Source organism: Endocarpon pusillum (genome assembly GCF_000464535.1).
Source record: "Endocarpon pusillum Z07020 unplaced genomic scaffold scaffold726, whole genome shotgun sequence".
NCBI classification, from domain to species: Eukaryota; Fungi; Ascomycota; class Eurotiomycetes; order Verrucariales; family Verrucariaceae; genus Endocarpon; species Endocarpon pusillum.
The window spans coordinates 41863-66028 of NW_006916640.1; the positions used below are offsets into that span (position 1 = coordinate 41863).

At 50.9% G+C, this 24166-nt stretch overlaps 10 protein-coding genes across 10 annotated transcripts in view; 3 read left to right on the forward strand and 7 right to left on the reverse strand.

Annotated features, from left to right (window-relative positions):
* Positions 1-224, reverse strand: part of EPUS_06770 (uncharacterized protein) — a gene marked incomplete at both ends in the record, with an annotated part of 889 nt that extends 665 nt beyond the window's left edge. Inside the window, one exon of the mRNA XM_007807786.1 lies at positions 50-224. Coding sequence (XP_007805977.1) covers positions 50-224 — 175 coding nt within the window. The remainder of the gene's footprint in view (positions 1-49) is intronic.
* Positions 225-1361: 1137 nt separating this feature from the next.
* On the reverse strand, positions 1362-2121 carry EPUS_06771 (60S ribosomal protein L25; the record flags this gene model as incomplete). Its single annotated transcript, XM_007807787.1, has 4 exons — positions 1362-1449; positions 1500-1792; positions 1850-1911; positions 2094-2121. The coding sequence occupies 4 exons, from the start codon at positions 2119-2121 to the stop codon at positions 1362-1364; spliced, it is 471 nt and encodes a 156-aa protein (XP_007805978.1).
* A 1401-nt stretch (positions 2122-3522) lies between these two features.
* Positions 3523-5770, reverse strand: EPUS_06772 (uncharacterized protein; the record flags this gene model as incomplete). The annotated part of the gene is made up of 4 exons (XM_007807788.1): positions 3523-4839; positions 4892-5271; positions 5318-5484; positions 5532-5770. 4 exons carry the CDS (start codon positions 5768-5770, stop codon positions 3523-3525), a joined length of 2103 nt encoding a protein of 700 aa, XP_007805979.1.
* Positions 5771-7257: 1487 nt separating this feature from the next.
* On the reverse strand, positions 7258-10821 carry EPUS_06773 (uncharacterized protein; the record flags this gene model as incomplete). Its single annotated transcript, XM_007807789.1, has 4 exons — positions 7258-7923; positions 9018-10206; positions 10267-10658; positions 10738-10821. 4 exons carry the CDS (start codon positions 10819-10821, stop codon positions 7258-7260), a joined length of 2331 nt encoding a protein of 776 aa, XP_007805980.1.
* A 682-nt stretch (positions 10822-11503) lies between these two features.
* EPUS_06774 (uncharacterized protein) lies at positions 11504-12877 on the forward strand (the record flags this gene model as incomplete). The annotated part of the gene is made up of 1 exon (XM_007807790.1): positions 11504-12877. The coding sequence occupies one exon, from the start codon at positions 11504-11506 to the stop codon at positions 12875-12877; it is 1374 nt and encodes a 457-aa protein (XP_007805981.1).
* Positions 12878-13503: 626 nt separating this feature from the next.
* On the forward strand, positions 13504-14967 carry EPUS_06775 (uncharacterized protein; the record flags this gene model as incomplete). Its single annotated transcript, XM_007807791.1, has 1 exon — positions 13504-14967. The coding sequence occupies one exon, from the start codon at positions 13504-13506 to the stop codon at positions 14965-14967; it is 1464 nt and encodes a 487-aa protein (XP_007805982.1).
* A 664-nt stretch (positions 14968-15631) lies between these two features.
* On the reverse strand, positions 15632-16447 carry EPUS_06776 (uncharacterized protein; the record flags this gene model as incomplete). The annotated part of the gene is made up of 1 exon (XM_007807792.1): positions 15632-16447. One exon carries the CDS (start codon positions 16445-16447, stop codon positions 15632-15634), a length of 816 nt encoding a protein of 271 aa, XP_007805983.1.
* Positions 16448-17237: 790 nt separating this feature from the next.
* Positions 17238-19433, forward strand: EPUS_06777 (uncharacterized protein; the record flags this gene model as incomplete). Its single annotated transcript, XM_007807793.1, has 1 exon — positions 17238-19433. One exon carries the CDS (start codon positions 17238-17240, stop codon positions 19431-19433), a length of 2196 nt encoding a protein of 731 aa, XP_007805984.1.
* Positions 19434-20244: 811 nt separating this feature from the next.
* Positions 20245-21036, reverse strand: EPUS_06778 (uncharacterized protein; the record flags this gene model as incomplete). The annotated part of the gene is made up of 1 exon (XM_007807794.1): positions 20245-21036. One exon carries the CDS (start codon positions 21034-21036, stop codon positions 20245-20247), a length of 792 nt encoding a protein of 263 aa, XP_007805985.1.
* An 869-nt stretch (positions 21037-21905) lies between these two features.
* EPUS_06779 (uncharacterized protein) lies at positions 21906-24160 on the reverse strand (the record flags this gene model as incomplete). The annotated part of the gene is made up of 3 exons (XM_007807795.1): positions 21906-22223; positions 22315-24043; positions 24105-24160. 3 exons carry the CDS (start codon positions 24158-24160, stop codon positions 21906-21908), a joined length of 2103 nt encoding a protein of 700 aa, XP_007805986.1.
* Between the last annotated feature and the right edge of the window lie 6 nt (positions 24161-24166).

Below are 24166 nucleotides of genomic sequence, written 5' to 3' on the forward strand. Positions count from 1 at the left end.
GGGGGGGGGTTGAGAGAAGAATTGGGGAGGGGTTGGTTAAAAGCCTTACGTTGATGCGAGATCTGCATGATGGGCCAGAGGGTTTCGTGTTTCTTTTTGCCCTCGTGCGGTGCGGATTGCGCGTCTTTCATCTTGTTGGAGAATTCGAGGAGCGTGTCTTCGATGTCTTCGAAGCCGGCCGGTGGGGGTTTGCGGTTGCGGCCTGTGCTGCGGATGGCGGGCATGGCTGCCGCAGGCGGGGCGAAGGATGGATAGCGTTCGCGGTTTGGGTGATTGTGAAGTTTTAGGTGGGAATTGAGTGGGGAAAGGGCAAGAGACGTGGAGGAGAATAGCGAATCTCAGAATGTTATGATCAGGGCACGCTGTAGGTACTGTATGTAATCTGCGGGTACAAGGCGGAGTACTGTACCTCCGCCGCAAAATTCTGCCGCTGATTGCCGCCTTCGGCGGAGCTTGAATTTCTTTCGCTGCATGAGTGGTGAGATGTGATCCAAGCTCTGCCTTCAACCATCATCCCTCGTTGTACGCCATACAGTCACTCCTTTCTGCCTGCGCCCATCGAGAACGACATCCCCTTTCTAACCTTAATTCGTCTACAAAGTCTGAAACATTTACGTCCCAGGACATGGAAACAAGCATTAGCGTAGACGGCGCAGTCTCCAAGCTCACGCCGCAAGACCAGCGAGAGCTGCAGCAATTCGTCCAGAATGAGAGCCAGAAGAACCAAATACAGAGTAGTACGTCTACAGACCTTAGTGCCAACTCGGGATGTATCGTTCATGTGTTGTCCAGCTACTGACACTTGCTCCTAGCTGTTCACGACCTCACCGAGCGATGTTTCAAGCGATGTATTACAGGATCATTATCTGCGGGCAGGTTGACGAGCAAGGAGGAAGTTTGCATGCAAAATTGTGTGGAGAGGTTTATGGATACCAGTCTGGCCGTACTAAAGCATCTGGAGACGCTGAGAGCTGGACAGTAGACTCGCGTTTGTAGATTAATCACGCTCTGTTACGGTGGCTTCTGGGAGCAGCGAATCGTCATTAAAGCTGAGCATAGACCTTCAGAGACGTCAAAAAGCATCAGCAAGGGTGGCATGGAATTCGCATCTTCGCTGGCTGCATATATGGAATCTCCTAGGTGAATGGTAGACCTGGGTTGGACTGGCGAAAGGGATTCAACTTGGTGCCGATAGAGAATTCCACTTTGAGCCCTCTCGAGAACGAAACTCGGCGACGAGCTGCAGCATTGTAAATCCCGATAACTTCCCTGATAGTGATGCAGAGCTCCATTGGTAGCTGTGCAAATGCTTCTTGTTGTGCTCTCAGTACACGCTATACAGACCGACGACCTCCCCGAGATTAAACAATCGACAGTTTGGTAGCCGCTATATCGAGCGCATCCACATCGGCTGTCAACCGTGCATAAGCCTTCTTCGATCCGTCCGGTCTGTAGAGACAGTCAGCAACGTTCCATCAGCTCTCTCAATTGTAACCCACCTAATGAGTGTGTTGATTTTGACCGTTTCCACGTCATACAACTTCTTCAGAGCCTCCTTGATCTGTCTTTTGTTCGCCTTTACATCCACAATAAACACCAAAGTGTTATTCTCCTCAATCTTCTTCATGGCGCTCTCCGTGTTGAGGGGGTGGATGATCACCTTGTGGGCATCGAGTCGTGGTTCATGGGGGATTGATTTGCGTGGGTATTTTGGTGATCGTGAAAGAACGAGGGTCTTCGGTCGGTGAAATGTGGTAGAGAGGCGGACTTTTCTGGCTTTCTTGCTGTGTACCTAGCAAGTTATTCAGCAGATATTCAGCGTAGAGCACAAGTCAATTATAACACCTACACCCTTGAGCGTGGCTTTTGCAGCATTATTTGCCTTCGCACTCGGCTTTGTTGGCTTCGGGCCTGTAGGGTGACAATGTTAGCTCGACCAGAGTGATCCGACTACATCACTCATAACGGTATTCTCAAAGCTTCACAGGACTAGTCTGCTTGTTCTCACAGGCAACTTGTCAAGCAGGTTATTTTTTTGCAAGGCCAATATCACCTCTTGACCCCGCCGGGAAACGCAAAGGAGATCATCTTACCCTTCTTAGTATCCGACTTGGGCGCCATTTCGAGGGTACTGCCAGGATATTTTATTCTCGTTGTTGTCGCGATTTTGAATACTTCAGATGCGGGTTGCAAATGTTCCAGGTGGGTCATGTGATCTTCGGGTTCTAAGCCACTTATTACTAAGGTCGCAATGCCAAGATTTTTGTCTGGTTATGCTTTTTGCCAATTTTCAGTTGTGGACTGCAGTGCACCAATAGCAATCAACGAAATGATCACACAGTAACTACAGAATTTGATAACGGACTGAGTAATGGCAGCGAATAGCAAGAAGCCAAAACCTAAGTCCATCATTCGAGGTCGGCCACCATTAGCAAAAACTCCAACTGCAAGTTTGTCGTCAAAAACTACAAGAAATCTCATACGTTCTCACCACAATCTGCAGAAAGCTTACACGCAAGCATTAAAAGACGATAATGATTCCAAAGCTCGAGAGCTCGAAGCAGAGATAACAGCCCAGGGTGGCCTCGCCAAATATCAGGTAGCTAGCACTCAGGGACAGTCTGCCGAGAGAGGTGGAGACTCGAGTCGTGTGCTCGTAGAATGGCTACAGCCTATTTTACAGGGAGCACATGAACAGTCTCACCGCTTCAGGGTCCTTGAGGTTGGGGCCCTCAGCACTAAGAATGCTTGTTCACGTGTATCATGCCTGGACGTGAGAAGGATCGATCTCAAGTCGCAAGACCCAGGCATCGAAGAGACTGATTTCATGAAGTTGGCCGTTCCCAGAGATGGCGAGAAGTTCCATATGATAAGTTTGTCTCTTGTCCTGAACTACGTCTCTGACCCGGCATCCCGTGGGGAAATGCTTGCTCGCGTCCCGAAGTTACTGGAGAATCCAACACAAGAAGGTGTGATACCTTCTCTGTTCCTTGTATTGCCTCTAGCATGTGTTGCCAATTCGCGCTACCTGACGGAAGAGAGACTGTCCCAGATTATGTATGCTTTAGGCTTGCATTTGTCAAAGCAGAAGATAACATCGAAGCTTTATTACTCGCTTTGGACGTTTGGGCCCATAGGGGAGAGTAGGAGCCATATTCAGATCAAGAAAGAAGTGCTTCGTTCGGGTGCAACAAGGAACAATTTTGCTATTACTTTGGATACTAGAGAGTTGGGATGACATAGATGTGTCTGCAAGGTCATCTTAGCTGCGGTCCGAAAGGGTGATTGAAATCACTTTGCATAGGTGGATGGATGACAAACAGATATGTTGAAAGTGTAGTATTTTATTTTCTTCATGGTCGAGGCCACTTTATAAGCGCCTAATGGACCTTAGAGGGACGCACAGCGTTAAAACGGGCCTCAACGAGCATCAACATCAGTTTCATCGACGATGAGAAATAAAAAAGAGTTGAGAAAATGGGTATCGCAGAATGAAACGCTAAAAGACATGCTCAGATGTCATCAAATCCATGATCGGTTTTTGTCTGGCGTATAGGACTTATCAGGCAGCAAGACCATGTCCAACCCTTGTAGTGGCCACTGCTCGTCTTCTTTTAGTGCTAACGACAGGGCTTCTCGTTGTTGCGAGGCTTGCATCGGACCAGCCGGCGACGCAGGGGTTCGTGGCTCTGGAAATGAAGCTCGGTAACTCGATGGGGGTGGCATTGTTGACGGCGTGACTGGCACGGGAGGAAGGGACTTCATCCTCCTGTCGCGAAACTTCCGCCACGACGATATCCTACGTGTAGGACTCACAAGGTCTTCCAGCGGCTTACGCCAGGAAGGAGTTGTGATGTGGACAGCGTCAGGAGAGAGCTCCTCGTTGGAATTCAGCCGGAAAAGAATTTCTTGCGGGCTTGAGTCTCGAGGGCGGCGCTTCATCTCATTTGGGGGAGCTAAAAGCTTAGGGAGTCTATCGAGCGATCGTTGAGGCAATTGCGGTGAATTCTTCCGATGGTCCTGTTTGGACTTGCCAGTGACAGCTGGGTATGTGGCAGCGCGATTGATCCGCTCCTCAAGTCCAGGTATCATGGTTCCGGTGCTTAGTCTCATCCCAATCTGGACTGTTGCACTGGTAACGTTAGAGGTATCGCGTCTGTGATAATTGGCGAAAAGCGGCGCTGGTGCGTTGACCGGGTCGGTTTTCGCCGCATTAACGTGATCAGTTTCTGTCGCCGGTGTTGATCCCGAGCGTTGTGGGAAGAGAGTGTAGTTCGCTTGATTGAAGGATAGAAACGGCGACTCTGAGCGTAGCATCTGCGGAGGAATTTGGAATGTTGGGGTGGAAACGAGTAATGGATCGTTAGCGTTGGGTATGGGAGGTGCACGGTAGGATGGGGGAGAAGTGAGTGGCGGCTTGCTGATTGTGGATTTCGAGGGCGTTCGGTAAGACGAGGGAGAGGCGAGTGCTGGCCGGTTCCCATAAGATTTAGTAGAACCGCTTGTAGCTTTCGATCTAACAGAACGAGCTTCGAATGCGCTCTTCTCCTTCGCAGCAACGACGGTCTCGTGAGTAGTACTATTATATTCAGGACCGACTGGGTTGGTGATGTGCTTGCCTATGTCAAGTTCAGGGCTGCCGAAAAAGCGCCATTCTTCTTTTTGTGTCCTGGAAGCCCCACCAGGTCCGAAAGCCATGTTGTTTGGATTTGACCTGAGTACAAGATACAGGAGGCCAGTTAGCAGCCCAAAGATGTTGAGACCTATTGTTGCAACACGTGCTGCGTTATTGGTGGATGCACCTAGGACGATCCGCGCCCAAAATGGAAGGACACCTGACTGTACAACTGTGTTAGCTAGCGATGGATGATCGAATCAAGGAACTGCATACCATCAAAAATACTGCAATGGCTAGATAATACACAATCCTGCTTGCTGCTATTCTTTCCATGTGATCAATCTTTGCTGTACGTGAAAGTTGGTAGACAATGAGGAATGCAGTAAGAAGGTAAAGGAAAATAAGGATAGAGTTCAAGAACAAGGCAATATCGGCCCAAGGCATCGCCCACGATAATAAGCTGGCGGTACAGTCGTTCTTAGGATTTTTGTAGACCTGAGACGGAACCCATGTCGCAAGCAGCATCGTCAGGACAATTGACCAGCAGATTTGGACGGTAAATTTGCCGCGAGCATGAAATCGCTTTCTCTGAAAGCCGCGGAATGCAACCTCAATGCTGAAAACCAGAAGAGTATAGGCCACCATCCAAATAGCTGTCAGAGATTAGCCAGTGTTGTTTCAGAGTAGAACATAACAAACCTGGCCAGACTACCTGCGAGATCGCCTGACAGCCGTTAGCACGCAGGCCGTCGAGTCCGCTGCCCTGCACTCCAAGAAATATAATGCCTTGCGTAGCGATGGCGGTGGAGATGGTCAACGGAAATGTGTCTGCTGCGTGCACTTTCGATAGAAAATAAAATTTATTCCTAGAAGGATTAGCGAGGGACCAGAGAGGAACTTTCATGCTTCATACGATGCTCGCGGTGACAGCCCTCGCTTTGTGACCTTTCTTGCATCGAAAAAGACGCTCACAATGACCAGAAGCGCTGCAAGAACGTTGAAACTGATCGTCACTACGGTTGTTGTGCGCTGCTGAAGGCTGTTGTTCCATATCAATTCACCTACTAAGCCATCAGTCGGACTTGTTGTGGGCGTAGCTTCCGTATCCTGTGTGGTTTGCCGGGTGTACAGCTCTGATAAGAACCGCTCCATTATGCTAGTGTACTAATCGACACCACAGAGCAAGGGAGCTCTTTTCTGGCCTGATAATATACTCATGGAAGACCGAGGAAGGATGAGATCCTAGACGCGGAAAGGTTTGATTGGAGGTGGCCAGTATGGACCATATAACCACTCATCACTTCCAACAACGAAGACACGACAGGAGAAACAAATGATTGTGTCTGAGATATGAAAAAGGCGAACCGAAGTGAGAGGGCACAGTGACAAGCGACATATGAAGTTTTAAGATAGTAGACAAAATGGAGCTGAGCGGGACGAAACAGGCTTTGCATCACCTTTTCCGGGAAGCCAAGAGACCGGCTCAGACGTAAACCGAGTCCAACATATAGTATGTTTGGTATTAAAGTACTGTAGATGCTATGGTGCCCAATGATAGCACAATTTGCTGGTGTCAAACCTTGACCCGGTGAAGGTTGTGGTTAATTTTAAAGACAATTTTTTTCTTGCACAGTTTGCCTCGCAAAGCACGTCCTCATCTCAAGAAGTTCAGATCAAGTATATATTGAGGTCCCTTGCTGAATTTGGTACAAGGTTGGACTGCAATCACAGGCCTGCGTATGGAAAGCTTCAAGGCCTTGTGGGAAGATTGAGCGATTATGTGACATCCCTGGTGTCGGAGCCAGACAGCAGAGACCTAAAAGTAGCACTTAGCGGTGGAGAGTGGAAGGAGAGAAGAATAGACATGGAACGACATCCATAACATTGTGTGTCTCGCGAACGCTGCGTACGAGACGTCAAACTGAAACTGTGGAGGTTAGAAGACATCGACATATGCAGAGTCTTGGCAAGCATGCCAAGTACTAGTACGGCATGGATAAGTCGAGTCACGTGCCAGTTGCGGCAATTCTAAATTAACTGAAGTCCACCCCACTCCAAGCCTTATGAAACGTGGATTCTAATTGAAGGTATAGGATAGGTCTCGGGTACCATTGAAGAATACGGCAATCGAGCGCTCCATACTATCATCAACCATGCCCTTAAAACCTTTGTCTAAGTAGCAGCAGCTTTGTTAGGACCAGGCTTTCTGTTCTTCAAGTTCCTCCGGCCTGGTCATTATCTTCTCGTTCATAATGATGATGACGTCGATAACGGGAGTTCCTTTGAGCTGACGGAGGTCAAGGAAACCTGCTGCTCGAATGTCCTCATTGTACTAACTCTTCTGCCTGAGCAATGGACAGTCAGTACCACCTCTCCTGCTGCTCTAAGGCCTCAAGGAACTTACTATGCATCCCTGTCATCCCGCTTAAGGTATGGCTCAGAGTCATAATGTCATCCCGCAAAGTTGAAGATTGAACATTGGGCGAGGTCATCCTTTGAATGAAGCGTAGTTGGCGACAGCCAGGTATTCAGTCGCGGACATTCCGCCCCGAGGATGCTAGATTCCCACCAGTCCCGTGCGCTGTAAGCCGCGCATACAAATCAATTGCAGGTCACATTTTGAGGATTATAGGACACCCTCAACCTCCTCCGCTCAACAATTCCCGCAACTTTTCTCTTTCGTTTTCCCATCTTTCCTTCTCCGCAGCCGCGAAGCCCACAAAACTACCAAAAGCCAAAACTAAGAATCCCAAGTCCTCTCTTTCGACGTCGAACACCTCCCACCAATTTCCATCCACAAGCTTAACACCAACCTCCTTTGCCGCAAGGTAGATTGCCGCGACTGCTAAAGCATTAGGCTGATGGGTCAGGGAGAGCAACTGTGGAGACAGCAGGCCACCATTAAGGTGTTCGAGGACGCGCCTTACGAGCTTCCTGGACGATACCCCTAGGGCCTGTACGTAGGTCAATGCTAGAGTGTGGGGAAGTGCAACATGTACATCGAAGCCAATGCTGCTCAGAATAAGTGATTCGCATAGGAGGATCTTTTCGCGCTCGCGCTCGTAGGAGCCCTCGGATACGTAGTATGATTGCGGATCTGGCGGGGTAGCTGCAGATGGCGGAGGAGAGTCGATGAATGGTAATGACGAGGACGTAGAAAGCAGGTAAGCGTAAACATTGCACACGGAGCGTGGAGACACAGGAGTGAAAGAAAGTTTTGCAGAGAGGTAGATGGATGCCTCTGAAGCGATCTGCAATGTCCTCTTAGCTTGTGTAAGCGTAGGCATTCCCAGCAACTTGTGTACCTTCAGGTCAGCCGTTGCGTGTCCTTGGCCAAGATTCTCAACCCAGAACCTTTGCAAGAGAACCAGAGAAGTCGCAACGACCTCTTGCGGCAGGCGGAGAAGTATTCCAGCTGCCTGGGTCAAGAGTGCCTGTGCATATCGTACAGACTGCCCGTTTTCTGTATGATTCCGATCATCATCTTGCAAGGAGTAAAGCTGTTCTACGGTGACGAGAGGGTTTGTCAGGTGTTCCACTTCTGTGATAGGTGCCATGCTACCTCATGAGAACGTTCTTCGCATGCAGGCGCAATTCTCTGGGTGCTTACCGTCTGCAACACGCATTGAGGAATATGCTTTCTCCGGGGTTAATCCGAAATTTACCCGAGCTGGGCAAAGTTTATACTTGGGCGTATAGGTTAATTTTGTGTTTGGCAATGAATAATGAGGCCCCCTTCTATCCCCCCTCCGTTTTCAAGAAACCTTGTCAGAGATGGTGAGAGAACTATGCTCGGTGCACTGGTTTGTTCGGCTCTGTTCATGCATAATCCGAAGTTTGATTTGGTTAGCACAGTTGACTGAATTTCAGATCACCAGTAGAGTACTGCCAGTGGGTACGAGATGAATCCTGAGACCACTTGCCTGGTCACCACTTTACTTTACTGATGTCTCCGCCCAGGATCTACCATAGTACAACTATTCCCTACATTTCCCCCAAATATCAGTATCCAGAGACTGGAAATCCCTACGATAAGGATAAGACTTGTGATAGTAAAAATTAAATATCGTTACATTAGAAGAGATTCTCACGAGTTATTATAGGACGCGACCAAATGCGCGTAGCGAGGCTGAGAGCTCTCTATTCACTACCTTTCAAACACAATTTTCCGTTGGGCAGTTCTGTCCAGAGCTCGCTGCCGACGCAAGTAGGACAATAAAAGGTCCCTTTGGGGTCATATTGTTGCTTGATAGAGGATAAGCGCGGAAAATGAGTTCCATAAAAATCTTGCTGGTACTCAGGATCTAGACGGTCGGCCTTCCCAATTGTGTCAGCCGGTAGACTTGGTAAACGACCTTAGAAGAGCAAATGTCTATACACAGATGGGTCAGGGACGAACCTCGTTCATGTAGCACCCAGTATTTGGAGCTTGCTTCTTCATGGCGGCGACCTTGTTGTACGTTATGTCCTTATGCACAGCATCTCTCGTCGCAGCGTCTGTACCCGGCGGCCAACCCCGAGCAACAATGTTGGACATATAGGAAGTGCGCCATGCGGGATGTAGGCTAGAGTATGGATCGCTAGCGTCGTTGAAGACTTGCCCTCCACTTACAAGCTCGACGGCATTTGTCGTATACTCTTCTGGCGCCCCTGCAACTGTGTTTAACATCCTTCTCAAGCCAGCATGATTCTTCGTGAGGGCAGCACGGTCAAAAAGTCGCGATCCGAGGGCTCCGGCGGCTCCAACAGGTGGTTCAACTCCGGACTCTGCCTCGTAAAAAGTAGCATACGTGGGATATTCTGCATAAGTAAGGGACACGAAGAGGCTAGTCCCATTGTACGTCTGCAGCTTTTCCGCAACCGGCGCAAACACTTTCTGCGCCCCTTCAATACTTTTACCAAACACGGAAATGCCGTGGACGAAGCCTGAAGTGAAATTGCCAAAAAGCGGCGTTGGGCTTGCAATGGTCCAGGTTCCGTAGCCACTGTAGCCAGCGTCGTTCAGATCGGGATAATTAGACCATACCAACGCAATCACATCGAGAAGCGCCGATGTATCGTCAGCCAAAGGGGCGATCGCGAGGTGCTGAGTGACGACGCTGGTTGTGGGCCATGCTTTGACGGTAGTCGACACAACCACGCCATAGGTGCCTCCACCTCCACCACGAATCGCCCAGAAGAGATCTTGATTCTGGCAAGGATCTGCAGTGACAATGGAGCCGTCCGCGAGCACAATTGTAGCCTCGAGAACTTGGTCTGCTCCCAAACCAAAATCACGACTTGCAGGCCCATGGCCTCCACCCTGCATCCAACCACCAAGGCAACCTACGGTCTGGGGGTAGTGAGCACTGAATGCCTTAGCAACCTGTTGAGTGGGACATACTGGAGTTCCGCCACCAACGACGACGAGATTTCTGCTCTCGGCTTCAGCATACACATCCTTCCAAGTATAACCCCCACCAATGGTAAACGCACTTCCTTTCCAGGATGATTTGGAGCAGCCGTATGAAGGCTTGTACTTCTTTTGGTGTACGATACCTGTCCTCAAATGACGTATCCAAAGTTCTAAACTGCCAAAGCCATTCGACCTGGAAGTATCGTCCAGATAAGCTTACGCAGTGATGTTTAATCCGCAGCGTGCAACATACCTGCCCAAGATATCGTGACCAGTATCCTTGATGACGAGTCTAATATTATGCTCCTGGGCAAAAATGATGCCTGCCGAAATGTGTTCCGGTCGTGTTGCGTTGACGGCATACCTTGGCAAGTCACCTATCGAACATGTGCCTGGTAATTCGCCGGCAGAAGCATTGACTGGCGGACATGACACGGTGATCGGATAGCTGAGACCAACAGGATTGTTGGATTGAAACGTGGCATTGCTCCACTGTGCATTGACATAGGCACATGCTTGGGAATCCTGTTGTGGCCCAGGATAGCATACAGCGGCAGGAGGAATATTTAGGATCAACTGTCCAGATACTGAAGTGTTCAATGCATTCCATGTGGCAGCCAATGGCCAGCAGGTATCGTATGGGGTCTAGAAGTTTCAGGTGTAAGTACGTTCAAGAGCTTGCACTTGACGCTATTCAGAAGAGTTTGAAAAGGCGACCACCTACACATTTGCAGTTGGTCAAGGCAGCATCAGTTCTGGCAACGGCTATGACAAGCAGGCTGAGACATGCGAAATAGTCAATGGTCATTTTGACAAGTCCCCCTCGAATTGACGAAGTCAAGCGAAGGAGACGGCGCTATTAAACAACTTCGAGTTGTGCTGATCACAGAATCTAACCAACAACATCCTAGTACTGCCATATGGAGTACTAGGATTGCTGAAGCGAAACCGAATGCGGCCGAGACAAAAGTAGAGAGGTTGGTCTTGGCAGAGACGATGCGAGATCATCATGACCGATCTCATTCAGGCCTATTGAAAATGTCCACTCTCCTTGCCCAGCTGTGGTCCTCATATCTGTGGCCAAGTTATTTCCAACAATCGAATCACAAGTCAGGACATGGACAGGATGATTTGGTAGGTCTGCTAGTTGCGGATTACTCTTCCTGCCACCCCAGCATGATGACGAATTGGTACCAACCTCCTACTTTGCAGAAATACGATACAAAGGACTGCCCACCCGTACTAATCAGATGAAATGCTGCTGTACTAATCCAACAATACTTGCTTGATTTAGTGATAGCTGACAGTACAACGAGTCACAACTGACCCCCTTGCGCATCCGCAAGCTGTCTGGAAAAGATCTCTGCAGGCTTGATCCCGCCGCCCTGAGAATCCGTGCTGTGAGGCTGCTACCACATTCCATTGAAATAGTCCGGAAGCAGTAACCTGCACACGCACGTGTGCATTCCGCGGTCTGAATTACTCTCAGGATGCTCGCTCATCTTCCTCACCCCACTCTTCATCCCACCTATCCTTCACCAACAGGGGGCATCACTGAAAACGAGTCGCAAACAAGGCTACCTCCTCCGAATGCAACACGACCATTAGACTCCCATCATCGAAGCAACACTACAATTGATTTTGCTTCAATTATACCATCCAGCCGATCCAGTTCACCTTCAAGGTCTTCGGTATTGCTTCCCTTTCTCCAGTTTGGCAAGGATCGTTCGACTTCACCCGAGCCAGTTTCTCCAGAGGAGGCAGCCGAGTTCGAGCATACATACACGGGTGAAAAGTCCCCGCGAGGAAAAGGTGACACGAGGTCAGGGAAGCTGGCCAATTGGTTCGGCGGTAGCTCAGAACCAGTCAACATAACACTGATTCCATCACCTGTAAAAGAAAAGCACGACCCATTTTTCGACTTTGCTGAGATGGAACGAGGATCTGCTAGGAGCTCCCTATCACCAGAAAACGACAGCATGACGAAAAGACCTCAGAGTAGGCTTCAGAAAAGCAGCAGCACTCTCTCTGTGGCTAAGAAGAATCAAGCTGGGAGCAGTAAATTCACGTTCTGGAAATCCAAACCTGCTACCAACTCAGAAAAGTCTACTTTGGAGGAGGATGAGCTTACAAGACTCGATGTCCAAACTGCGCTTTTTCAGTCGGGCATGACCGTTGAACCATCTATCGAAGGATTCAAGAGCCTTCAGGCAAATGCAGAAAGCGTCATCTGTCGCTTCCAGAGTGCTTACCGGAAGAGTTTGCAATCAGTTCGGGAGGTCACTTCAGAGAAGAATGTGCTAAGGGACGAACTGGAGGCTGCGCAAACTCGAAGTGAACATCTGAAATTGCAATTGGCCAACATGGCGGCAGAGGCGGCGAAACAAAAGTCTGCTATGCAATCCATGACCGAAGAAGTCGTGGCCTTGAAATGTAAGCTCAGAGAAGATGCCGAATTCCGAAGCAGGAGTCTTCGCATCATCACGATGGACCAATCAGATGCGAATGAATCAGAAAGTCTGCCAGATGGCTACCAGAAGGAAAAGCGTCAATCTGGAGGATCCTTCGTCTCTCACAAGAGCTCGTCAGACAGCGTATTCTCACAGGCACCGCTGGGGACTTGCACGCCAATCTCCGCCGCTGATACCAGTCCGGAGCTGTACCAAGCACCACGATTTGACTCCCTCCAGGGAGACCATTTGAAAGAATGCCAGATTTGCCATGGCGTTCAACTATCAGAGGCATGGGATGTGGTGCACTTGCTCAAAGAAGAGAGCAGAGCATTGAAGGCTCGTATAGCTCAATGCGAGAGTGCCAATGAGGACGCATTGAGCTTGCTGGACATTGTATCTACAGTTCGGTGAAGCTTCATTTGCATTTCAAGTATATTTTTTCTGGACATGACGTACCCATTTGCAGCGCCCAGATAGGTCTAATTACAACTGGTTGTTTTGTACATAGCGCATCGTAGCATCAAAGAAGGGAAACAATTCTATTGACTTGAGCCGACATCATGCACAACCTGTTGACCTTTGTCTGACAGATTCCCTTGAAGACTCATTGTGGTACCGACAAGCGGTGCTTTGGTCAAGCGTCGCTTTCAGGTAGGGAGATTTGCCGCAGTGTGATAGGCTTAAGTATTGCCAAAAGTGGTTCCCAGCCTCCTCTTCTCTCGAACTACACAGCCCACCATGAATCAGCAACAGTTGATGGTCCAGCCACAAAAAGGTTGGAGTCAACAATGCAATGAAGCTGTCATCCAGCTTTAATGGAACATGAATCCAAGATTCGGGTGCCAAATCACTGCCTCGACAAACGACGCGGCTGTGATAGAGATGCTAATCAGTTTCAGATTTCGTTCGCTTGCTCTGTTGTGACAGTCTGATCCTGCTACACTCCATCTGTCTATCTTTCCCCTCCTTTTCTGTTTCTTGTACTGACAGCTCTTGACCCATGTTTGCAGCACAGGCTGAGAGACTGAAAGACGAACATGGCTTTTGCAGCCCATACCCCCGAGGCTCTTCTGCCCAGATCCGACTCGAAGAATCCAGCGACTACGTGTAAAGGGATTACTGCCAATGGAAGACCCTGTAGAAGGTCTCTCGGGTCTTCACCGGCATCGTCCCCGGGCCCTTCTCCCCTGAAAGGTCGGGGCGTCCTTGCTGTGCTTCGTGAAGAACAAGATGATGGAAATGCAGCGGCAGCATTCTACTGCTGGCAACACAAAGATCAAGCGGAGAAGATGGCCAACAGCGAGCAGAACCATACTGAGCTGTTCCCGCTGCAAGAGAGAACCAGCATTGACACGCTTGTGGACCGCGTTGGAGTAATGAACCTTGAGGAAGACCTTGCGCCAACAGCGACACGTCAGAAGCGGAAAAAGAAGAGAAATGGCGCTTCAACAGCAAGGCCAAAGCTACCATCTGATTGGCAACATATGCAGGGACCACTGATGAGCGTCCCCAGCGATATGTTGAGCCCGGCCGCGCACCCGAAGCAACAACGGCGAACGAAGCAACCTAGGTCAAATGTTAAAGCCTCTATACTTTGCTGCGTGAGAGACGTGGGCGATGACGAACAATCGTCGTCTTCTCACCACTCCCAAGATGCAAGCAATGTACCGCCAAACCGTGTCGTCGAGATTACGCAGAATAACATGGTGCCTGCCGTGCAGCCTGCTAGGCTATCAGCACAGACTCCTTCGCCAATGTCACAACGACCCAACCCGTCGACACCGGATCGAAGATCAGCTCTTTCGCCTGGCCTGCGCACCCCTACAACGCCAACACGGCCAAGCATGCTCACTACACCCCAATCCACTGGCTCGCAAACCCAGGGCCTGTTGTCCCTTCTCCCGCCTCATCTCTCTCCGCAGACAACATCGATCCTCCTGAACGAGCTCTCGAAGCCCATCTCGGCCGCCGACGCGGAAGGCTACATCTATATGTTCTGGCTGACCCCCGAATCCGACAGCTCCAAACCGGATGATGACGCTGCCTCTGACCTCCTGGAGGCGCCTACAGCTTCCCAACCACAGAGCAGGCGCAAAAGCGACGTCCTCCAACGTTACGCCTCGCAACGAAGAGGACCCACCCAACCAAAGACCGTCCTCCTCAAGATCGGCCGAGCAGAAAACGTCCACCGCCGCTTAAGCCAGTGGTCCAAACAATGCTCGTATAACATCACCCTGATCAGATATTACCCGTACAAACCTTCTAGAAGTCCTCCGCAGTCTGACCGGTCCGTTCTACCGAGGAAAGTGCCGCATGTGCATCGCGTAGAAAGACTGATTCATGTTGAGCTGTCGGAGAAGCGCGTCACCGAGCAGGGTGCCTGTGAGAATTGTGGGAGGGAGCATCGTGAGTGGTTTGAGGTTGAAGCGAGTCGGGAGGGGTTGAGGGCTGTTGATGAGGTTATCAGGAGGTGGGTTGGGTGGGCGGAGGGGCTGGAATAGAATGGGCTCATTGGCGCTTCGGGGCTACAGGTGTTGATCTGTTTATATAAGTCGATGAATGAATGATGGGACGACGTGGTGACATCTTCACACGACCGATAACGGGAGGAAATAGAAGCTATCGCCTATTCAGGTGGGCCAATCGCCGGTCCCTGCATCGCTTGGACCAAGTTACAGATTTAGACGGGGGTCAGTCATGTAGGCCTACCGGTATCGAAAGCTCAACACGGCCTGGATGAGTTGTGACTAGACTTTTATCTATTTACATGGAGATACTCGCTGTCCGTTGTTCAATCTGCACAATTTTCACAGCGGCACGTCTTTTCTTCGTGCTTCGCCGACTCGTAGCAAAACAATATAAATACACATGCCCGATCATCAAATCAATGGCCAAGCTGGGCTGAGCTGGCCGAGTGTCCGACAATTAGACATCGAAAAATCATGGAGAATGCTGGCTCCTCGTGAAGATGACCGAGTAAAGAAGAACGCCGGGCTACGCAGGAACGGAACGAGACGAATGCTTGTCTTGCTTCGGGAGGGAGGGAGCAGAAGGACTTGTGATGGATCCTCGGCGCTTGAAGGGAAGAGGTACAATGCTGTGGCTGGACGTCGAAGGAAGTGTAAGAAAAATGGGTACTTCGTCCGTCGTCGGGGATTGTCATCTTCATACTCCCACTCCCGATGTCGCTCCCGACACCGCGCCACCAGCCGTCTTTTTCACATCGCCGTCAGAACCACGATCAGCACCTGTCCCCTTCCCACTCGGAGTGTGTGACCTCTGCGCCGTAGGAGGTGATTTCGACTTGTTGGCTGGTTTATGTTCTTTATGTTCTTTATGTTCTTTCTGTTCCGCGTGTCCATTCGCTTGTCCATTCGCTTGTGCTTCATCGGGACCGGCATCTTTCTTTGGCGGGGCCGCGGCCCCGTTCCCAGCCGGCAGATTATCCAGCCCCATCTGCTTCTGCATCTCCTCCTTGCCGCCCTTGTGCACGCCCGGGATCTCTTTCTGATTGAACCACTTGACGATGTAGTAGGCGCCCAAGCCCCAGAGGAAGACAAACAAGCCGGCGAAGGTGGTCATGAAGAGCGTCGGCAGCAGGATGATCAGCGCGAGCCCGAGGCAGAACACCGTGAACAGCACCGCGCCCAGCACGCCCACGATGATGCCGGCCAGCAGCGCGAAGACGAGCACGGTGATGCTCATGATGACGAACAGGGCCAGCGGGATGCCGGACAGGGCGATCTGCGAGAGCAGGAACGCGGCCAGTTGCGGGCGCTCTGTCGCGAATTTCATGAGCTTGTTCTTCAGCTCCTCGCGTTTCGCCGGCGGGAACCATTTGTCCAGGATGTTTTGGCCCGTGTTGAAGAGGTTGTTCACGCCGCCTTGTAGGGCGCCGCTCATGCCGCCGAGGGGCATGCCGCTCATACCGCCGGCTTGGGAGGAGAGGCCGCCGGCGGCGTCGGAGATTTGGCTTGCCATGGTGTACGTGGTAGGGAGGGTATGATGTAGTGCTGTCTATGAGGGGAAGAAGTGCCGCGGGTGCGTCACCTTTTTCTTGCTGCAGGAGGTGGAGACGGACGGGCAGCAGTGTTAGCTGCTTTTTATCTCAATGTAGGAAGCATTGCTCTTCTCAACGAAGAAAGATGACACGATGAGAGCCAATTGAGCATATACAATGAATTGATGGAGAAAATGTGACTTATGACATTTGAGGGGAAAGTTGGGGCTTGTGGCTGCAGAGAAACTTGGTTCTAGAACACTGCCAGTGACGTGACTAGAACAGGGGGAAGCTGAATTACACAGGGATGACACCAGTCGGAATTGAGGAATGGAGTAATTGAGAGTACTTGAGTAATTGCTTTTCCGGTTTGGGAAAGATCGTGGAACGTCTCTTACTCGTTCCTATTCGGGCGGGATAGGCATAGAACAGGAGACATCCATCGGAATATAGGGAATCCCACCAAGTTTTCGTGTCTGTGTTGGGCTCAGATGCGCCCTGTTATTTAGCTGTTAGGGAGCATTCGAGGCAAACCACCGAAGAACTTCCAAATCAATCCTTGGCGGACATACACCACATGCTAAATTCTTCTTCAACTATTCAGCATTGTACTTACTCCATCACTTCATCACTTCATCAGGAGTTGCTTTCTTAGTTGTGTTGATCGGCCTGCGTACATAGCCAGACCACCGAATGGGCGTCAACGATCCCTGTACTATCTTGGACAGTGCATCGCAAAGATGATTTTGCTCCATCCCTCGGTCAAGAGATATGAATGGAGACGCCCAGGGGCGAACTGCCCTCATTCTCTACGGCACAGAGACTGGAACTGCTCAAGACCTCGCTGAAGAGGTCGGCCGTGCGACTGAGCGTTTGCATTTTGATACCACTGTAGCTGAATTGGATCATGTACCCATCACGCTTCCTTCTACGTATACTATCACCATCTTCGTGCTCTCAACCACCGGCCAGGGCGAATTTCCGTCCAATGCTAGGGTCTTTTGGACCAATTTGCTGAAGAAGAAACTCCCCGCCACATTTCTGCAGGGTGTTTCATTCTTCTTGGTGGGTCTTGGAGATACATCTTATCCCAAGTTCAACTGGGCTGCGCGGAAGCTCGGAAAGCGATTGAAGCAGCTTGGTGCCTTGGAAGTCATCGATGCTTGTGAAGCGGATGAACAGGGCGAGGAAAGCACAGACGGCGCTTTTCTGGCCTGGCTACCGCTTTTCAAAGCAGCGATAGTGGAAGACTTCCCAATGCCTGATGGTTTGCAGCCCATACCTGACGAGCAACCATTACCCAGCAAGTGGGTCCTTGGGCCAGCTCATGTTGTACCCAATGGACACACAGATAGGTCTTTCAGCGTGACCGGGGATGGGGATGCGGTCGATGAATGCACAAGAGTAAACGGACAAACAACCATTGTGCACCCTACCCACGATACTCGACCAATACCAGGCTCATTTCCTGTCTGTCTCCAAGAGAACAAAAGAGTGACTCCCTCCTCGCACTGGCAAGACGTTCGTCTCCTAACTCTAACCACCAATCGATGTATCAACTACCTCCCAGGAGACGCCTTATCAATCATGCCCAAGAATTTTCCCGAAGATGTCAACATGCTAATCCACCTGATGGACTGGACATCCATCGCAGACACCCCAATCACATTCATACCGACCTCCAATCCCACAGATTTCGCCAACTACCCACCCTGCCCCATCCCTTACCTGTTCTCCACCTCCTCCTCCACCACCACCACCCTCACCCTCCGGACCCTCCTAACCTCCTACCTGGATATAACCTGCATCCCCCGTCGCTCGCTCTTCGCAACCCTCTCCCGCTTCTCCATCAACAATTCGACTCAGCGCGACCGCCTTCTCGAGTTCACCCTCCCCCAATACCTAGACGAATACTACGACTACGCCACCCGACCTCGTCGCTCCGTACTCGAGATCCTTCAGGAATTCGACAGCGTCAAGGTACCGTGGTGGGAGGCTGCAAATGTGTTCCCCCTGATGAAGGGGAGGCAATTCAGCATCGCCAGCGGAGGGAACTCCAGACGACTGTCCGAGGAGGAAGGGGGAGGGACTAAATTCGAACTCCTAGTCGCGATCGTCAAGTACAAAACCGTCATCAAGAAGATCCGACAGGGTGTCTGTACTAGATACCTCGCCGCCCAGGCGCCCGGGAGCACGTTAAACGTGGTTCACCGCACGGATGGACGCTTCTCCACCAAGGCCAAGACTCCGAAGCAGACAAGACAAGGCAGGAATACCGCAGAGCAGGAGGAAGAAGACTTGATGAGGCCGAAACTCCTCATCGGCGCAGGGACGGGCATCGCGCCTCTCCGCGCCATCATCCAGCACGACGAAGAACTGCTCAGCCTAAGTCTGCAGAAGCCCAGAAATCCCACCCAGGGCCCAGACACAACACTCTTCTTCGGCGCTCGGAACCACGACAGAGATTTCTTCTTCGCAGACGAGTGGAGCGCGAAGACCAAGCTCGCTCCCAAGTCTTCTTCTCACCACCACCCTTCTTCCAATCCAGCAGAAGTCGGTGCGGCACAGTTCAGGCTCATCACGTCCTTCTCGCGCGACCAGCCCCAGAAGATCTACCTCCAGGACCGAATAAGGGAGCACGCACCTCACGTCTTCGATCTGCTTGTCCGCAAGAAGGCCACGGTGGTGGTCTGTGGGAGCAGCGGAGCGATGCCCAAGGCTGTGCGACGCGCTCTGGTTGACGTTTTGGTGAGAGGGGGGAATACGATGGGGATAAACGACGGCGATAGTCGTGGGGGAGAGAGGGTGGAGGAGGAAGTGGAGCCAAGCGAGCGGAGCGGTGTTGAGGCGGAACGGGACTACGGAGAGGAGAAGGAGGAGGGGCGGTGGTGGTGCACGCAAGAGCAGGCGGAACGCTATCTCGATGCCATGGAGAAGGACAGGAGGTATCTACAGGAGACGTGGTGATCGAATCGAATCGAATCAATCAATCAATCTCGGTATGAAGCAAAAGCCCGAGTATAGTGCAATCCCGCCCCTTGGCTCGTCGGCCCTAGAAGCCTAACCTACTGCTCCCTCAAGGGCACTCTTGAATCTGCCTCTTATTTCCTTGCAGCCTTCCATTGTTTTTTTGCTGGGATATCTAGATACTTTTGGGATGTTGTATAGTTACATATCCAGACGGGAAGCACACGGGATGGGGTGTCGCTTCTGAGAAGGCGAAAGATGGCGCAGCGCCACCACAGAAAACAGAACGGAAAATGATTTTGATATACATGATGCACAACTCCGCAGTGCGAACGATCAAAAAAGCCGGCAGAGCAGGAAGGTGTTGCGAGATGGAGGGCCAACCGGGCTCGGGGGTGGTAGGGGCTGTAGGTTTCGTCGTCGTCACAGGTATATGATCAATAATGGTGGAGTCAACGGTTAAGTTAGATATCAAGATGAAGAGCAGTCTTGAAAGATCTATCGTGGTGATCTATCAGAAAAGAGGGCTCTATGCAATGTGTCCTTCGGATCACATACGCTCAAGGCTATCTAAGGTACTGGTGGGGTAGCTGTCTGTCTTGTGAGCCGTCTCTAAAGGAGTCGCATGCATGGCGTGAAGGGAGAGAAGGGTAGCCAGAGACCCCATGAGACAGCAGCTTCTGGTCATGCTTCATCTGGTCGTGCTTGACGGGACTTTTTCGGAGCGGGTCACATGCAGGTCGGTGACATGAGATCCGAAGGGGGGAACATGTGTGTGGGGGGGTTGGGGCTGAATAGTGAGACACGCGATTCATGCCTGCTCAATCTTCTTGAGGATATCAGGGAACTCGGACCAGTTGTGCATGAGAGCCTCACAACCCAAGCCCATCAGCATCTCCGCCTTCTCCTCCTGTTCTTCTTCAGGGTAGCTCCCCACGTAGGCGACGGTGTGAATCTTGGCCCGAATGGCAGCCATGGCGCCCGACTTGCTGTCTTCGACGGCAATACTGCTCTCGGGTTTGGCACCCACGACCTTCATGGCGTGCAGGTAGATGGCTGGATCCGGCTTGGTGGTCGGTCGCTCCAAGCTGGTGGCGGCGCTGAAGATCAGCTCATCGGGGAAGTACTTGTCCTGGCCGACCTTCTTGACACTGGCCACGACGCGAGGTTTGGCCGACGACGAGACAACCGCCATGCGGTACTTGCCACTCTGCGCCAGCTTCTCCAGCTGCTCCGTCGCACCCTCGCATTCCTCGGCCTCTGCTTCCAGGTTCTTGATCACCTCGTCCATCTCCTGGCCAACGTACTTTTCTAGCTCGTCCTGAGGCAAGACGAAGTTGTATTTCTCTTGGATCGACATCATCATGCCGCGGAAGTTTTGGCCGACGAAGTCTTTGATCAGTTGATCGCCCGTATACCGGTCTGAGATGCCTTGTTTTTCCAGGATGGCGTTGGCGAGGTTGGCACATGCTTTGAAGGCCAATACTTCAGACAGGACAAGAGTGTTGTCGCAGTCGAAGAGGAGGTCGGTGATCTGAAGCTGGTTGTCAGCAGGTGTCATTTGATGACAATATTCTGGTGAGTAATTGCTGACCTTAGGCATGTTGGCGGTGACGGAATCGGATAGGCAGGTATAGCTGATCTGAACTGGAGAGAGTGAGACGGTAACGTGAATTCTCAGTAACGTCCTATACGGTTGCGTGCAACATACAAGGGAAAGGGAAGGGGAAAGGGAAGAAGGAAGAATCTAAGAGCGGTCAAGCAAGTCAATCGAAGAAATGTTAGAATTGAGGAAAGACTGATAGTGGCATGCACACCCCGAACCTTAATACTGTAACCTTAATTCGGGGCAGCTTCTACCACGTGAGTTAGTAGGTGGGGGCCGAGGGGCACGGAGCAGAAGCTAAAACTGCTTTGGGTCCACACCCTTCTTGTCGTGGCAGCGAAACCTCCCCCACAATCCTCAACAGTCCTAATCGAGCAATCACAAGTCTTCGTTCTTCACGTGGTTACGGAGCACTTCGCACAGTGGTCATCATACATGTATACAACTTGAACTAACCTTGACAAGACACGGCTTCTGGCTTCCATAACCTGTTCTTAAAGAGATTCTTGACCATCTTAACATCTCAGCATGCTCGCTCTAAAAGTCCGCAGTTGTGTTACCTTGATTCAAGGCAAGGCACAAGGACTCGCTGTGGATAATGTATATAATTCTGGGTCATGTTTGCTTAACGATGGAGTCATATCATTAGACGTATATATACCGTAGTCCAAGCCATTACTCCGTACCATAAGCAATTTGTGTTGGGCCCGACAGCCAAGCAGTGGCTGAAAATAGACACCAGAACCCCAAATCAGTGCCCGTGTCCAACGCAATGCCAGAACCAACCACAACACCTATCAACCTTTCAATTTCGTCGGGAGTAGTCCAGCAGTCTCCACGATGTTTAGACCGTAATGTCCTTTTTCTCAGGTGCCTGCTCCTTGTGGCATCCCATTCACTGACCTCGGATTTTCCTTCCTTGGTGATGATTGAACCGCTGCTCCACCATTCAATTTCAAGCTCGACTTCGCGGGAGACCTTGGCGCCGTCTTGTGATTACCCGCACTCCGAGAAGTGTCACCACCACCGGCCATCTTCTCCATAAATCCAATGTAATCATACTTAGGTACCTGCCTGTCGACTTCTAGATCTGGACCTGTATGCTTCGGCATGCTGTGAAGTAGGTCCTCGATCAGATCATCCGGGATCAGAGAGTGGCGAAGATCCATTTCCGTGACGTATGGCTGTGATACATAAACGCTCACAGTCAGCAAGACTTTCTGATACCCAAAGAAGGAAGAAAATGGGAGTGGGATAGGGAACATGCAGGCTTACCTTTCCATCCGCCACCTCTCTGAAACTCTGGAAGACCTGCTCCGCAGTATTCTGGTCTTCCGTCACACTGACCATGAAGCGAATAAACTGCTCGAAGCCTACCCCTTCTTTCTCGCGTTGTCTCCTCACACCCGCACTTACTACAGCTCCATTTCCGCGTGCCGTTCCGGATTCTAGCCCTTTACAGCATACATCTCGATAAACATCATGCATTTCCTCTTCGTCATACACCAAACCCAAACTAGCCAATGCAGCAGAGAATTCAAGTTCTTGAAGCGTATTACTGCCATCACGGTCGAAATGGCGGAATACGCTCTCGAACTCCTCGAGTTGAATCGGCGTCAAGTTTGTCATGCTGCGTGCGACCATCTGGTTCTCGAGGAAGGTTAACTTCTTGCTCACGCTCGTTTTCACAAGACTGAGCTCGTAGAGCAGCTCGTCATAGGTGTAAGTGGTAAAATCATTCTCTTCGACGTTGGCTTCTTGGCATTGGGCGTCTAGATCCGCAATGACTTCGAGGTATTCTTCTAGCGGGGAGAGGTTGGAGGAGAGACGTTGGACATGGGAGAGCTGGTCGTCAACATCACCTTCGAGGCCACTGATGGTTAGGGATAGGGCATTAAGCGTCATCGCAAAGTCATTGGCTTTGTCGGCGAAAGTGCGGCGGAGGGCGTTTTTTATGTCGCGGATGGTGGAGTTGATGAGTTTGCTGCGTTGATGTTCTTCTTGGGTCAGACCAAGCCAGGCAGCATCAAGAGCTTCAAGACTGATGTCGGAGGGTGGTTCATAGGGTCTAAGGCGGTAGGTGGAAAGTTTTGTTCTGATGTTGCCGAGAAGTGTAGCGAGGTCTGATTTCTCCCCCACCCAACTCCGCTTCTGTGAACGCTTGTAGGATGCAAACGCCACCGCCTGAGATTTTGCGTCTGCGTAGGTGCCCGCGAAAGAGGAATTGGACCATTCTTGCCTTTTGAGGGCGATCTGGCGTAAGAGTTCGCGCATGCGCTTCTCGTAGGCGGACTCCATCTCCCACGCTCCCTGCATGTTCGTAACAAACTTCTCGACTCTTCGGCCGGCATTCTCCACCTTCTCCATCGCGCTGAAAGCGTGAAACCAGTATGCTATGTAGGTCATCAGAGATCGTTCGTCCGGCCGTGGAACGTCGCAGACGTCTTCTACATCGAGCAGGTCCGGAATCCCGATTTCTTTGCTGGCAATGTCGAAGGCTAATTGCATATTGCCACGATGATCATTCTTATCCAGTGAGTCGTAGTCCATCAGATCAGGGCGATGAATATCCAACAAGGCGCAGAAGGCTAACCCGTCATTCCACGACCCGGAAAAGTCCCTAACTTCCACATCCTCGTAGCATGCCGTCTTCCTTTGGCACCAGAGTAGCAGACCCTCTTTTGCTGTCAAGCCCTCTTCGTTGATGTCCGAGATGGTGAACCGTAGAATGAGTGTCCATATCAGGCCAAGGATAATCTTCCTGTTGCCATCTACCACGTCCTCGGCTCCAATATTCGTCATCTGAATGCCCCGGCTCTTAATATACTCCAACGATTTGTTGACATTTTCGAATCTCTGTACGCGAAGCCTTGGTATCGATGCATATCGGCCAAGGGATTCGTTGCTAAGCACTTCGAGCAAGTGGATAAGGATGATGCCATCGGAGAGGTCTGTGACAAGGGACTGCACGGCGACGTTGCGAGCCGCTATCTTGTTATTGAGCCTACAGAGAAAGTATGTGGTCAGCCGGGTGGTTAGATGGACAGGAATAAATCGAAGCTGACCATTTCGTGAAAGTCTTCTCCTGAACATTGACCCATTGCTTCTCGAGCAGCAACATGGCTGC